The following is a 16,412-nucleotide window of genomic DNA, read 5'->3' on the forward strand; positions in this document are numbered from 1 at the left end:
GGGGGAAGTGGGAGCCGGCCCGAGCCGGGGGAGCGGCGCACAGAGCCCAGCGGCGCGGAGGTGCGACACGTCTTTATTGGGTGCGGCGGGAGGGCCAGCCCCGGTGGGGCCAGCTTCCGCCGCCCGGTAACAGTTCAAACCCCTTAAACAAACGGTGAGCCCGGGTGACGTACAGCGCGGGAACGGCGGCGGCGACCGAGCAGAAACAAATCAAGGGAGACGGGCTCGGTGCTGTGAAGACTGATTTTCCCACTGGGTCAAACGAAAAGCCGGGACAGGGGCGTTTGTCACAGGAGAGTGACAGAGGGACAGCTCCTGCAGCCCTCTGTCCTCACCCTGCTTTGCTCTGACGTTAATAGTCTGTGAGGGTGGTGTTTTGTTATGGCTATGTGGTGGTGGTGGTACGAAAAGTATTGCAGCTTCGTTGTAGCAAACACCAGCACTCCTCCACTTGTGGCTCACCAGCCAGAAACGGGAGTAATTTAATGTGTTTTAAGAGTTGATTTTTTGCCCCCGGAGTCTGACTAAGCAGGAAAGTTAGTTTTCAAACACAAAAGCCCTCACAAAAGGTCAGATGTTCCATATGGCACAAACTTGACAAATCTGTTTTACATGTCTCAGAACAGCAAGAAACCCATCAAGAAGGCACTGTTTACAATACTTGAATATCTGCTAAATTTTCTGCGATTTGAGGATACCCTTGAAATAACAATAATTAAAACTGACAGATGTACAGGATCTTTGTCATATGTTATTTACACAAAAAGTGGTGAAGTAACAGCCTTTAAGAAACTATACGAAACATTTAATCCAAAGTCTGTTTCAAACACCAGTCTAGAAAAAAAAAAATTAATCTCAAAGGCACAGGAGGGCAGTGAACAACAAACAGAAAAAGGAACAAACCACCATCACTGCATTTTATGGGACAAACTTTGAAATAATTTATGAGATTTAATTGGGGGGTGGAACAACCAGGCTATACCCTCATTAAGTAATGTCAACTATTTAAAAGGAATCAACATGTGAAATGCAAGAAACATCATCTACTGCTGAAACTGATACTTGCTACATTTCACATGGCATATTTACTTTTTCTTACCTTGGGTCATCTGTACCTAACTAGGCAATCTGTACCTAAATGGCAAATTAAAGGCTTAGAGTGCATTTGAAAAAAAAAACAAACAAAACCAAAACAACAAAACCACATGGCAACAAATTCTGAAAATATTTCCTGTACAAGAAAAAAAAAATTGAACAAAACAAGATTTGTAAATCAAATGTGAAAAGGAGTGCTGTTTTAAACTTTAAAAATCAGGAGGTCACAGCCCTCAAACATCTGCAAAGTGTACAATCCATTTTTCTAACTGTGTGCAGAGCTCAGCCTGAAGCATGTAATATTCAAGATCAGCTACACATCATGGTTAAATAGAACAATGGTGATGCGCTAAAGAAAAGGCTTCATACACGCCTGTGACCAGCTGTACTGTAAAAATCAGGCAAGAAATTTCTTTGTTCTATTCACATGAGAGAACATCATAAAACCCCCAGCAAAATAGGAATTATTAGGTTTTCGATGTATTTTTTAGAATTTATCTAATACAGTCAAGCAGAAGTCTGGAATTTTCCCTTTCAAAAAGTTTCATCATATATCCACCTTCCTGGATCATCACTAAAACCACTTTTACAACAGAACTGAACTCTAAAAAATAAGTTGAAAAGGAACATAAGCAGAGGCATTTTGTCTCACTCTGCTCAAGTCTTCTAATTCTCTTGAGCTGAGCATGAATTTCAGATATGGAGTATCTGTTTAGTCTGACATTGACCAACACAGCGCTGCCAGCCAGCTGGCTGGGTCAAATCCACACTTACTACCATGCAGTCTGTATAAAAATACATGCAGACTGTGTTATTAACTGATCTTGAATAGAAGGGATTAAAAAAAAAAAGCAACATGAAAGGGCAGAAGGACATTTCTATTTACAAGGGAGATAAAAGCTTGTAACTATCAGCCAAGAGTTTCAGCACCTCAAATTTAGCAGGGTATTATTGTAGGGGATTGAAGTTATTGCCCAAATTCTCACTCATTTCCTCTTGTATTACTCCCACATGCAGAGTATGCTTAAAGGCTTGTAATGGATCTTAAGACAGGTGAAGCTTTGACATCTGAATGCGGTAATGAATGGCCAAATTCCAGGCTGAGAACATTAAAACTAATGCCATAATAATCTCCTTTCTTTATGCCATTTTATACATGGCTAACAACATCAGTTTCTGTTTAGAGACTTAGGGATTTTTAAAAATTTTTTAAACAGCAAGGGACTTTCTATATTTACAAATTCTACCTCATCAGCTGTAGATGTAATAGAAGTCCAAGCAAGTTTGGTCTTGCCCACATATACAAGATCAGTCTGGTTAAGGTACCACGTTCCATAAAATGATTCAAGACCAAACTATGCTAATATGCAGCTGTAAGAAATAAGCTGACGTTGACTGCTTAAGCAATAAGCTTTTACACAGCTGAGGCCCAAAGAAGGGGAAAGGTAAAAGAGAAGGGGAGGTGTGTGAAGATGTCAGGAATATATGAGCTAGACTGATACACAACACGTAAATAGTATTTTCACTAAACACTGGGTGAGACTGATGCAGAACAGAAAGGTGGGTCACCTGGAGAGTCAGGGAGGCTACCCAAGGCAGAGGGATAGATAACCGGGCCATGGCAAAAAGCCAAACGCGACCTTTGAACTGTTCCACTGCCCAGGATGGATTTGATTTCTGAGAGAATCCTCGGAAAACAAACCTGGCTGCCCTTTGCGTTGCGCCACTCACCCTCCTGTTGTCTCATCTGGGTTCCTGAGAGTACGTCTGCAATCCTACAGCCCCCTTTTGACTCGGTACGCTTCACTGGCATAAGGAATTCACCAGATAAACACTGGTGCTAAATTTTTTTGCTGGAATTTTACAAGTTTGATACATGCATATATTTCTTTGAATAAAAGTGTTAGAAACCCTGGTTTTAAACTGAAACTTCCCATTAATTTCTATGGCTATGGCATAATGAATAGGTGCATCCATGTGTTCTGTTAGGTAGTATGCACTGCAGTAAGGAGGAATTTAACAAAGGCTTAGGGTTTCACTCTCATTTGTTTCAATACGCGTGTTGTTAGCCATCCCACAATTTCTGAAGACTTTCCCCTTGCAAATACGCGTTTTCATTTGCAAGTGAACTCACAATGGTGCCTGAATTCTGTTCTACATTGTCTGTCTTTTGGGAGGTTCAACTCAAGCTACATACTAAGCACCTCTGCATCTTCACATTTTGTTTCAAAAATAAGAGTGTGTCCTGGCATCAGCAGTCTGTCTGCTTACTGTGACGTGGCCATACACAAATGTAAATTCAAAGCTGTAGATTTATCAAGACTTACAAACATACTGTAAATCATTGACATTTGCAGTTCATGAGAGAGTGGACCAAGACAGCACCTTCCTGGGTGCTGTACTGTTAAAAATGTGCTCTGTACAGTAGATGCAGGAATGTTTTTATGAAGAATCTGAAGTTTTAAAACTATAAAAATAAAACAACTGGCTTACAAGCCACTATAGTGGATAAAAACTGTCATACTTCCAAAAACAAATCGAGGACATTACATTGCAAAATTCCCAAAGACTTCAGCTTTTTACTTGCCAGTTCCTAACACTCATGACCTTTGTACAATAAAGTATTTGTTTGACCTTAAACAAAAGTTTTCTCCCAAACACCCAATGCCATTTACAAAAATTGTTGGCTACTTCGAAAGTTCCTTTGTTACAAAACCAGTAAGTTTAAGTGTAACAAAGTATGCTTGTTTATCATTCTACCATAACAGGAATCACACCCTACCTACAGGGTCCGACCTCTGAATTTCTAACTTCATCTATTCTGCGGTGGAGATTCATCAGTACAGCATATGACGTAATATAAAACACAAGGCGGATGTCGTATGTCTGCGAGAGAGAGGCACACACCAGGAGCAAGAGTGTACTGGCACTTACACAATTCTTACTTCAACTGGGTAGACGGGAGTATGATTCTGAACCACGGACGCTGAGGCAAAGTTCTGTAAGTTGTTGCTACAGGGCTCTTTTAGATAGTATTGCATCATTTAAAGTCCAACTTAAAATATGGTCCCCAGTAACAGTTCGATCATTCCAGTTCAGAAAGGCCCTTGTTCACACTTCCTATTTGAACACAAAATTAATGATAAGCTGTAGCAGAACCATGAGTAAAATGATGATATAGTGCTTAAACTGCAAGAAACGGTAGTCCACGGGTGGTGAATTAGAAGCAACTCTATTTCGTAGAGCCATAATGTCCCTGTAAGATAAAAATAATATCCTGTAAATGACAATCAAGACAATGTGGCATTTTCTGGTATGTTAGGGCTCCCTACAGAAGACAGTTTTTGAGGAAAATTATGACACATCAATGAGCAATCAACATTTGGGAGGAAGGGTAGTTTAAAGACATCAAGGCTCTAAAGCAGAAAGTACATACCAGCCTCCAAGGTAAAAAGCTAGAAAATTAGTATTCTCTAAACCATTGGAAAGCATTTTAGTTAGTACTACCTCTTAATGTCTTCTTGTGTTTCCTTTATAGATTCAATGGCACTCTGCAGTTCACCAAGGTCTGCCCCTTTTTTCCTTATTCTTGTATTATGCTTCAGAAGTTGCGCTACAAAGATAAAACAGCCAGATGTTATTCACAGAAATGACTGCTAAGTCAAAAAAGGAAGAAAGTACTAATGACAAACTAAACCAGTTAGCAAAAATGAGGAGAAAGTTTTCCAACTAAGCTTCTACTGAAAACTAAAGCTTTGTTTCAGAGTCACCTATAGCACAGGACAGCAAGTTAAGCGCTTGACGTATCTTAAAACACTCACTGTATTGTTTAATTTCTGCAAGCATTATCAACAACAAAAATCTGCCTTCTAGCAACATACTGATCTACGAATTAAAATGATTCATCTTCTTTTAAGAAAGAAAGAGTTTACAAACACTATTTTTTCCCCAGATACTAAATATGTGCAATACTTAGGCCTACCTAGACTACATCCTGATGTTTAAAAGGACAGGAAAGTTTGCAATTAAAACCATAAACCATTCTGCTTCGTTTTTCCAGAATGTGCTTCACTCACACTGGATAGAACTGTGATCTAAAGCATGCATTATTTTATAACACAACCATCCAGATAAGAACATGTGACTACAGAACTCTGTTTCACTGTCAAATAAATTTATTATTTCTGGATGCAAATGTATCTTTTCCCACCTTCACTCCCAGAGGAATCTTGGTTATCAGGCTCCGGGGATGAGAAGCCACACTCCCCTTTCTTCTGGCTGGCTGGCTTTCGTTTGATTTTTGGAACACTAACCTACAATTGATAAACTTATGAATTATTTCCAGAGAACCAGAACTGTAGCAAAGCAGCACATTCTAATAGTAGTAAAGTACAATATCTAACAGAAGTCCAAGTGAAAATTTTTGATATGTAAGCAGTATGAAGTTTGTGCATCTTCCCATTTAAGGGAAAAGACACATTCAGCTGTTGAGTCTGAGTCTGTATATTTTATATTCTCATCCGATCAAGTCATCTCTACCACTTGGGAGGCAACACAGAAGTGCAAGACCATGGACAGAGTAAACTACATTTTTGTGGGGTAACAATAGCATTACCCATCACTCCCAATGTTTTGATGACCTTTATACACATAATGCAATATATACAAGTCCCTGGATCTTGCTGCACCTGCTAACAGAACTGGAACATACCATTGGTGTCCGATGTCGAACTTTTGTTTGGATGGTGCCATCTTTTTCAAATTGGATCATATCATTCAAAGGGTCCCATGGTCTGGTACTAGAGAAAGCAAATATAATTGATTTATACCACAGCAATTTAAATAAGAAATATTTTCCTGCTTAGAAACTACTCAGTATGAACAGGTTAAAGCTCTCTCTCCCTATATAGAAGTCAGGCATAGAACAAGCAATCTTATCTTTCACCTATAGACCAGTCTTGGCCCAAGAGAGCCAAGAAATAGACTTCATGTCCAGGTCAAACCCTCAGCCAGCTGGTAAGAGTACAAGCTATTAGGATGAGGCTTTGGGCAATGTGGTCTAGTGGAGGGTGTCCCTGCCTGCAGCAGGGGGGTTGGAACTAGATGATCTTTAAGGTCCCTTCCAACCCAAAACATTCTATGATTCTATGATATTAATCAACAATAACATTATGAATTTATGTGGCTAGTGATACCTGTTTGTCAAACATGGAGAGGTTTTCTGCTTAATGTACAGTTATTATTTTAGAACTACAGGGAAATTAGAGGATTTTAAAAATTATTATGATTATTTTGGACTGCTTTTTTTGTTTTTTCTTTTAAAAGATACCTAGGAAGGAGAGGTTAAGAATCATAGAATCACAGATTTGTTTTGGTTGGAAAAGACCTTTAAGATTGGGTCCAACCATTAACCTAGCACTGCCAAGTCCAACACTAAACCCTGTCCCTAAGCACCATATCTACATGTCTTTTAAATACCTCCAGGGATGGTTAAGTCCACCACTTCCCTGGGCAGCCTCTTCCAATGCCTGACAACCCTTCCTGTGAAGAAATGGACACGCTCCAGCACCTCAATGTCCTTTTTGTAGTGAGGGGCCCAAAACTGAACACAGCACTCGAGGTGCAGCCTCACCGGTGCCGAGTACAGGGGGACGATCACTTCCCTGGTCCTGCTGGCCACACTGTTTCTGATAGAAGCCAGGATGTTGCTGGCCTTCTTGGCCACCTGGGCACACTGCTGGCTCATATTCAGCCAGCTGTCGACCAACACCTCCAGGTCCTTTTCCACTGGGTAGCTTTCCAGCCACTCTTCCCCAAGCCTGTAGCCTTTCCTGGGGTTGCTGTGACCCAGGATGTGACCCACGGGATTGTTTTGCAGGACCCAGCACTGAGCCTTGTTGAACCTCAGTTGGCCTTGGCCCATCAATCCAGCCTGTCCAGACACCTCTGTAGAGCCTTCCTACCCTCAAGCAGAGGCAGGAACAGCTTGGAGTTGTCTGCAAACTTACTGAGGGTGCTCTCGATCCCCTCGTCCAGATCACTGATAAAGACATTAAATAGAACTGGCCCCAGTACTGAGCCCTGAGGGACACCACTTGTGACCAGCTGCCAACTGGATTTAACTCCATTCACCACAACTCTTTGGGCCCGGCCATCCAGCCAGTTTTTTACCCAGCAAAGCATATATCCGTCCAAGTCATGAGCCATCAGTTTCTCCAGGAGAATGCTGTGGGAAATGGTGTCAAAGGCTTTACTAAAGTCTAGGTAGGCAACATCCACAGCCTTCCCCTCATCCATTAAGTGGGATACCTTCTCATAGAAGGTTAGTCAAGCAGGATCTGCCTTTCATAAACGCATGCTGACTGGGCCTGATCACTTGGTTGTCCTGTATGTACCACAAGATGGCACTCAAGGTGATCTGCTCCATAACCTTCCCTGGCACTGAGGTCAGACTGACAGGCCTGTAGTTACCTGCATCCTCCTCCAGCCCTTGTAAATGGCTGTCACATTTGCTGACCTCCAAGTCAACTAGGACCTCCCTGGCTAGCCAGGACTGCTGATAAATGATGGAAAGTGGCTTGGTGAGCACTGCCACCCAAGAGTACTGAGGGAGCTGGCAGATCCCATCCAGCCCCTTAGACTTGTGTGGTAGCAGGTCACTAACCATTTCCCATTGGATTATGGGGGCTTCATTCTGCTCTCTGTCCCTGTCTTCCAGCTCAGGGGCCTGGGTACTCAGAGAACAACTGGTCTTACTGTGGCACATCCTTGACCCACAAGGCCTCAATCAGACAAGAAATAACACAGATTAATAAAACAGACTGTCCCCTGCAGCTTTAAGACCTAACAGATTTAAAGTGCAGTACTTTTCCCGATGGTTTTACACAGGGTTCAACAGTTTGGGCAGTCAATTCAGCTGGACTATTCACAACTCTTCCAACAGGAAGAGGCATCAACAGCACTAGAAGGTTCAAGCCAAGAGAGGGTGTTTCACAGAGTATTTTGTCTAGTTGGGGAATTCCCTGCTGCAGGATGTTTTGGGTGGTGAAAATCTGCACAAACTTAAGAGGAAACCAAGGCAAGACATGGAAAATAAATCTATTGAGAGTTGATAAATACACAGAATCCCTGCTTGGCTCCAGGAAACCTCTGAGTTACAAGTTTGCTGGAGACAAAAGTACTCAGGATTCTTGTACTCTTCCCTATACATACACTTGGGCCACTGAGCCAATATTGCCATTCTTGTATAGAAAGGTGAAGGATTCCCAGGTTTAGCCATGGGAGTATACTTCTAGCATCCATGGCTTCAGAATTACTTAACGCATAGTGTATCATCTTTGGATGTTTTACTTTTACAACCCCTGCAATATAGAAGCACGTTCTGTATTGAAAAAGAATCAGCAGAATGTGGGTGTTCTGCAAAAACCATCACTAGTAAAAGGCTCAGCCCCAAGCTGACTTTTGCAAGCATTGGTGAGAACACAGCATGCATCCCAGGAGTCAGGGAGACAGCTACATCTTCATCTTGTGATCCGGATCATCACACAAAGAGATTCAGAGACACTCGTGTGCACAGTGCACGTTTGACAGCTGAGCAGAGCCATCTGGTCCCAGCACTAACCATTGCTGTAAACCTGTTATTCTCAGTTATTCTAATATATAACAGATTAAATAGCTCAGTTCAAGTAAGCACAGGCTTTTCTGATTTCCAGAAACTAGATTTTCTGATTTCTAGTGGGTATGCCGTAATATACTGTATTTTCTAGCCTGGGAAAATCTGTGTCACTGCTCTGGTCAGTCTGGGGAGAGGGAAAGGAGCACAATGCATCCCAAAGTGCCATGCCCAAGAAACTCTAGAATGTGGATTTGTAGAGGCACATAACCATAAAGTTAAAAAAGAAAAAGCCTATTGCAGTGGTTACATGAAACATGGTTTGCTGCATTAGCCATCACCACCTGTTCAACATTAAAAGGGCCAACCAAGTTCAGCTAAAAAATTATGCATTTTAATTAAAATACATAAATAAGAATATCAAATAGCATTGCGTATTTCACAGGTGTCCTGGTTTTGGTTGGGATAGGGTTAATTTTCTTCCTGGTAGGGGATATAGTGCCGCGTTTTGGATTTAGGATGAGAATGGTGTTGATTAACACACTGATATTTTGGTTGTTGCTGGGCAGCGTTCACAGTAAGACAAGGACTTTTCAGCTTCTCACACCCCGCCACCAGCGAGGAGGCTGGGGGTACACATGAAGCTGGGAGGGGACACAGCCAGGACAGCTGATCCCAACTGACCAAAGGGATATTCCATATCATATGACATCATGCTCAGTATATAATATGGGGGAAGCTGGCTGAGGGCACGACCACGGCTTGGGAACTAGCTGGGCATCAGTCAGCGGGTGGGGAGCAACTGTACTGTGCATCACTTGTTTCACATACTCTTTTATCATTATCTTTCTTTTCTGTCCTATTAAACTGTCTTTATCTCAACCCATGAGTTTTACCTTTTTTTTTTTTTTCTCCAGTTCTCCCCCCATCCCACTAGGGGATGAGTGAGCAAATGGCTGTGTGGTTGTTTTAGCTGCTGGCTAGGTTAAACCATAAAAATGAGTTTGAACTCAGTTATATATCTGAGTTCTTTTGCTCCTGAAACCACAGGAAGAGGCTCAGCAACAGTACCAAGCATTTAACAAGCAGTTTTCGTTACGGCACTTCTGGACTCACTCGGCATATTTGTAGTGCCATTCTCCTGTGACTGAATCCTGATCGAACAGCTTGCACGTCCACTCTTCACCCTTAAGTTTCCTCTCTTTGGCACTCTTTCTCTGAGCTTCTTCCAGAACGTATTTCTCTTGAGTAGCTTCTGTTTGGTCTTTGTTATTTATTGCTCTTGTAACTTGTTGCCAAAGCCTGACAAATGAGCAATATAGAGAGTTACAATCTGGTTGATAGAAATAATTGCAAACATTGCCTTAATTAAAGGCTAAGTAAATGGAACAACCTCTAAACAGAATATCACCACGTTGTAATTATGTTTTATTTACATTTCCATCAAGACTTTCCATGATTGTAAGGTTTGTAAATAATGATCTTGTATTTAATGGTGTTGCTTTCTTGTTTTACAGGCCAATATCAGCAAACATGGGAAAGAGAAATCATAATTTGTTCATAATTTGGAAAAGATGAATTTTGTCAAAATAATTAGACATGGTTATAAAGTGAACTTACTTCTCTGACTCAAAGTCATCTTGCTCTTCAAACTTCACTGTGTATCTAGGTAATCTACGCTGCTTGATATCAGATGTCGGATTCCAGAATGTCTCTGAAACATCTGTCTTCTTGTCACTAATAGTAACTTCACTGTCCTATAACATATATAATTCAGTTACCTCAATTGTAATAGTCTCAAAGAGTGCCAAAAGAACACAAAAGGGAGTAATATGCTTTTTTTTTTTTTTTTGTAATAAGAATTTCTTTTGGGTGCATGTAGTTAAGAATAATCACATACGCTAACTTTAAAATTCAGTTTCTGCACTCTGTGCTAGTTTAACTTGGAACATAGATGCAGTAGAACCATTACCATGTCCAAAAACCAGCAGAGCCAGCGTCATCTCACCAGAACTGAAACAAACATTTAAACATTTCATGCTGGTGCCGTAACAATTCTTCATGGTACTAACACATATACTAAAAACATTTCACAAGCTGAAATTTATTTTCTTCATCAACTACTCAAATTACACAACTTTTCCACCTTTTAACAGTTGCAGGTAACACTATGTTGATTCTGTACTTTCTTGAGAACTACCTAACTATAGAGATTCTTCCTATAAAAGTGGTACCTAACTATTTTAAACCTGAGTCTTTTTTGTAACTAAGTGCTATTTTCACCTGTCCCAACTATCAGCCCGAATTTATAAAATACCATCACTCACTACTTACCCAGTGACCCTCCAAAATAGCCAGAACTTCTTTGCCAAGCTTAATTTTCCCTGATATTTGGTTAACACTGTCATTGTTACCCAAAAAAGGCTGCAAAACAAAAAGAAATGCTTTCATGTTTATTTAATAGCAAATTATTTTTGTAGTTATGTTTAGGGTTAAGGAAAAAAATTAGTTTATGAAATGTGATGTAAACAGCCCTAATGGCTTTTAATATTGTAACTTCTGCCTAGTTAATGCCCAAAACAAATCTAAAACCACAGTATGTTGTTCTCTCATGCTGTATTTTCTTAAAAGATTTGCTAACTATCTAAGAAATGTGGAAAGAAAATGGAAAATAATGCAGAAAACCATGACTCAATTGTATCTCGGAGGACAGTCATTTGCTACATTAATTTCACCACTTTGCGAAGGACTATTTGTTACTAGAGATTAACTCTTGCAGAAGCGACAACAGATATGATTGCCAGGGATTTTCTTCGGCCTTTTTGATCATCTGCACAAGTATCCTGTGGGCTGACGAGGCAAAATATCCATTGCCATAACCTCCTAACTTTTATGTTTCCCCTATAATTTCAACAGAATACAGTTTCCCTCTCCACATGCACACTTAACAACTATTTGTTCAGCTTTAAATCAGCTTCTCCCTCAAAGATGGCAAATGTACTTTTCAGAAGTGCAAGCCATTCAGAAATAGTTTAGAAACCTTTGGTTGGCTTGTGTGAGTGGGGAGGTACTCCTACAGCACACACAGCTGCCAAAAATAGTCCATGCAAACTGTTGCTTAGCACTGGGCATTAGGCCGATATAAATGCTAGCCAAAGCCTTTGCATCATCTTTATTTGAGGTGTCACGAGTAGCTTAAATTTACCCAGGATGGTAGAGGGGAACCTGGGTCTGAGTTCTCTTCCAAGGGCTCTCCAGGAGTTTAAAAAGACCCTGAACATTTTTAGAGAATTAAAAATCACTGAAGTATATTAACAACAATACTCAAAATACCTGAACCACTGATCAGATCACGAAACACTTCCCCTGTTCTTACACTTTCCTAGACACACACTGCTGCCACTGCTGGAGATAAGACAGACAGAGATAAGCTTTTTCCCCCACTAGAGTTGTTCTTAAGATTCATACAACTAGCAATATGTTTGCATCTCTTATCACCAGAGATGAAGACAGCACTGTAAGTTTCAGTCAAAACCTCTGGACCCAGAAGAATACATTAAGAAATGACAATATAATTCCCCTTTAAAAAAAAAAATAAAAAAATACTATTTGCTAGATACAGATAACTGGATATGTAGCAGTTAAAATGAAAATTCCTCAGTTTCCAAAAAGACAATTGCATATTAAATCAGATCATATCTAAGGAGTGACCTAATAATTTTTTTTAATTATCATTATGCTCATCCTCCTTCTTATGCCCACTCACAACATTTACTACTAACCTTGAGTTTGAATTCAATTGTTGCACTGTAGCCAGTTTTCTCACAGGTGATGTTGACTGTTCCCCCAAGCTCTAAGGTCATTGTGCCATAAAGAATTCCTGCAGGAGAAAAAACAACTAAAATGAATGTTTATAACTGAACAAGACAAAAAACCTAAGATCTTTGGGCACAATTCCTAGAGTAAACATGTCTGTGCCAGAGGAAAAAATCATCTTTTCAGATGACCTTTTCTAATCATAAGCATGATCTTTCTGCCAAGTAAGATAACCCAAACAGAAAGAAAAAATGAATTACAGATAAGCAGGAAAACCGGTTTATTAAGACGTATCTTTGGCAAGCATATGCTGCTGCCTCCAGCAAGGGTGGTATTTAGTCTTATTGGAGACGATTGGAGGAGGGAAGCTTTTGAGGTTAAGACGGGAAAATAAGTCCATGACAAAGAGAGCAAAGAAAAACTTCACTTGAACAGAAGTGGTATGTACAGTCAGACCACAGGTGAAGACTGTCATGGACAACCAATATAAGACAACAGTGATCACCTCCCTAAAGACTTTTAGAACTGCAGGGTTGACAACGCTGAGCACCCTTTCTTTCCCATGATTACTGTCTTTCCCTCTGCAATCCAGCATTTGAAACACCAAATATATTTTACATACAGTGGAAGCATGTGCAAATATGTTTTTTTCACCATGCACATTCTTCTTCCCTGCATGTTCTTCTACTTTTCTCCCTCTCTAACAGCTTTATTAGTCACACTAGTTCTCCTTCTTCCTGTTTGACTTGAATGTATGTATATGTTATGTGCTTTTTAATTGTTAGGTATTATTTTTGTCACCAAAGCCATAAAAAAAAATCCAACAGAATATTAAAAACATCCATGAACAATGGAAAGAGAAAAGCCTACCAAACTAATAGCAAATTATCTAATTCTACTAATTGATTTTCATACATCTGAAATGAAAATATAGTTGCTGACGACAAGGCTTCTGAAAGAATTCTGGCAGAGAATATATGGGTAGATAAACATGAATAAGTAACAGTTTAAAAATCAGCAATTCTGCAATGTTTTTTGTACTACTATTGATCTTCCAGAACACTTTACAAACTACTGATTGGCTTCCCACAGTGAAATTAAAGACAAATGGTCACAATTTACACTCGAATCACACAGTGAGGTGTGGATACTACATTGCCTTTTATGTTTACAAGAGGAAAACATTGGAAAAGCTCAAAACTAATTTTTTTTTTTTTCCAAAAAAGCAACTCAAACAGTAAATTACTGCCACATAATGACAGATAGCTATATATATGCTCTTACTATGTACGAAAAAAATGTTTTTCTGTGTCAAAAAATAGATCATTGCTTAAACAACAGATATATTTTTCTCCTGATAAAATATGTGGAAGCCTAGAGCCACCAATGTGGCCGATATTCAGAACACTCTTCTCAGATGCCAAGTTCAAATCCAACACAGTATACTATTTAGAATAATGAACCATTTAGAATAATAAGCTTCTGTTCTCATAACATTGCCATCTAGAGAATGAAAAAAACCCACTACCTTTACAGTGAGCATATGGCATTGTCATTACATAATCTTCTCCCCTGTTTAGGAATGTTAGCCGTCCTTCTCCATCTAGGATGGCAGATAATGAATTCCCTGAAATTCAAAGAGAGAAAATCACATTTTTCAGCCTGCAAGACAACAGTCAACATTTGCTAATAACTGAGCAATAAAATTAAGAACATCAGTATATTTAGAACTGCAATCTATCCTTCCTAGTGAAGCAGCTATAATACACAGCGTCTCCAATTAAAAATTAAAATTCTCCAAAAATGGAAATTTAAATTTCAAGACCAGTAGCAAAAACTTTGCAAGGAAAGGACAACACAATGATCAAACCCCCGATTCTTCTAACAACCTTCTTTCATACACAAAACACAGCTCATTTGCACCCAATTTTACACTCCTCAATAAAGGTACAACTGAAAAAACCAACCCATTATTTACCATAGAATTTTGATTTGGCCAGAATGCTACCACTAAGGCAAAAACCGTCCTTGCGGTTACTAACGTAGAAGGCAGATATTGGAGGATGATGTGATACCTGTTGAAAAAAACCACATATTTAAAAAAAAAAAAAAAAGAAAAAAAGAACATTCAATATTGTATAAACCTTGAGCTAATAATGACAGAATGCAAAAGTCAAGCTGCACATAATAGAATACAGTTAATATATATATGAAATGTGACTATAATCTTCAGAGATGAAGATCAAGCAAACACTTACTGAATTTCAAGAGTTAAGAAAATCAGCACCTGACTTTTACTAGAGGATGAGGGAACAGAAATGCTGGAAACACCTTTCTCTCTGTCTCTCTAGAAAGACACACTTAAAAGAGCCATCTGCAAAAAAAACTGCTCACCTGGAGAGCTTTTTGGATACTATTGATATATTTAAATAAATTTTCTGAAACTATCATATCATTTGGCTAGCACAAAAATGCATTTATTTTTCCTAAAAACATTTGTTCCGGTTATTGCAGCTACCTGTTCTGCAATGTAAAAAGTCTTGCTATTCGTCCTTGGATGAATCCACATGCAGCGGAAAGTCTCACCAAGTATGGGATTGTACGGCTTTTTTAGTCCCTAAACAGAAATAGAACAGAGAGTAACCATACAATGCAGGTACAGAACTCACAAAATACTTTCAGTCTGTCACTGAACGTAAGACACAAAAAATATATAATCATAATATATATGCTAAAGTACATTGTACTTGATTTCATCATTTGAATATTATACTCAGTTACTCTGCTCTTCATTCTAAGGAAATCATAGATTTAGTATATCGGCTAAACTATTCCAGGCTACACATAAGGGCAAACAGAATATAAGATTTTTTTTTGCAGGAGAATTACTGTAGACTTTTTGTCTGAAGTTAGGCAGTGAGTACTTTCTTCTTTCAATACTGTTTCCCACCAACATGACTATAAAGAGTATTTAGCATAAAGCTAAATGAAGAAGTGGAAACCTAATCCTCCAACTGCAGCATGTTATCGCTGAAGAATGGTAAACAGAACTGGCTCACAAATAGAACTTTATCGCAAAATGTTTAGTTCAGCTTCTACTCCAAGGGAAAACGGCAATTGAATATAGTCTATTTTGAGCATGGCTAGGGACCAAAAAGGTCCATGATGCATTTATGTAAATAATAAAAACTTAACCTCGCTTTGAAAAAACGCATAGCAATATTGTTTAAAAAGAAAAACTCCAGCACATCCCTAAGCCCTCAAACTAGACACAAGGACTGAAGTAAAGATAACATAATATGCGAAAAGGACACCTTTGGCTTTTTGTAGAATCCTGACAAATACCACTTCACTACTTTTTTCATGCGGTTGTAAGCATTTTCTTCAAGAGCAGCCCTATGAAGCAAACAGAACACACAGATCAAATATCAGTATTGTTTCAGTCATAAGACACTATCAATCATGATATATCTTGAATGTAGGAGCTGACTAAAACAAAGGTTCTTTGATTTGCAGTACTGTAAAACTTTCAGCCTGATCACATCAAAGTTTTCAAATAATTGTCTGAAAATGAAAACCAAACAAAAAATCAGCAATGTTTTTTCCATAATTGAGTCTGTTCTTTGTAATATTAAATCCTGTTCCACCCATTCCATTTATAAAATACTACTTTAGAGAACCAGCCTACTCACGTACAGAACTCAAAGTTGAATAATATTTCAATTTAAAGTCTTTAATTTATTAGTTACGTTTAAGCAGGCAACTGTAAATCTGAATGGAACTTAACACTGTATCGAAAAGGTTAATTGGTACTGTTTTACCATTTGAAATATTCCTCCTAGAGAAAAAAAATTAAACTAATTTTGAGAAGTCTTCTAACCAGTCTCCA

General features: G+C 39.1%; 1 protein-coding gene across 12 annotated transcripts in view; it reads right to left on the minus strand.

Moving 5' to 3' along the window:
- Positions 1 to 56: 56 nt before the first annotated feature.
- Positions 57 to 16,412, minus strand: part of OSBPL8 (oxysterol binding protein like 8) — a 95,257-nt gene continuing 78,901 nt past the window's right edge. For all 12 annotated transcript variants that reach the window (XM_075747156.1, XM_075747141.1, XM_075747176.1 and 9 more), the window contains 12 exons: positions 15,838 to 15,919; positions 15,042 to 15,140; positions 14,502 to 14,598; positions 14,052 to 14,150; positions 12,490 to 12,587; positions 11,042 to 11,131; positions 10,328 to 10,464; positions 9,824 to 10,009; positions 5,807 to 5,894; positions 5,306 to 5,408; positions 4,603 to 4,708; positions 57 to 4,351 (listed from right to left, as the gene is read on the minus strand). In XM_075747156.1, coding sequence (XP_075603271.1) covers positions 4,216 to 4,351; positions 4,603 to 4,708; positions 5,306 to 5,408; positions 5,807 to 5,894; positions 9,824 to 10,009; positions 10,328 to 10,464; positions 11,042 to 11,131; positions 12,490 to 12,587; positions 14,052 to 14,150; positions 14,502 to 14,598; positions 15,042 to 15,140; positions 15,838 to 15,919 — 1,321 coding nt within the window. In that variant the 3' untranslated portion in view covers positions 57 to 4,215. The remainder of the gene's footprint in view (positions 4,352 to 4,602; positions 4,709 to 5,305; positions 5,409 to 5,806; positions 5,895 to 9,823; positions 10,010 to 10,327; positions 10,465 to 11,041; positions 11,132 to 12,489; positions 12,588 to 14,051; positions 14,151 to 14,501; positions 14,599 to 15,041; positions 15,141 to 15,837; positions 15,920 to 16,412) is intronic.

The sequence above is a fragment of the Balearica regulorum genome, chromosome 1 (genome assembly GCF_011004875.1).
Source record: "Balearica regulorum gibbericeps isolate bBalReg1 chromosome 1, bBalReg1.pri, whole genome shotgun sequence".
Lineage (NCBI taxonomy): Eukaryota > Metazoa > Chordata > Aves > Gruiformes > Gruidae > Balearica > Balearica regulorum.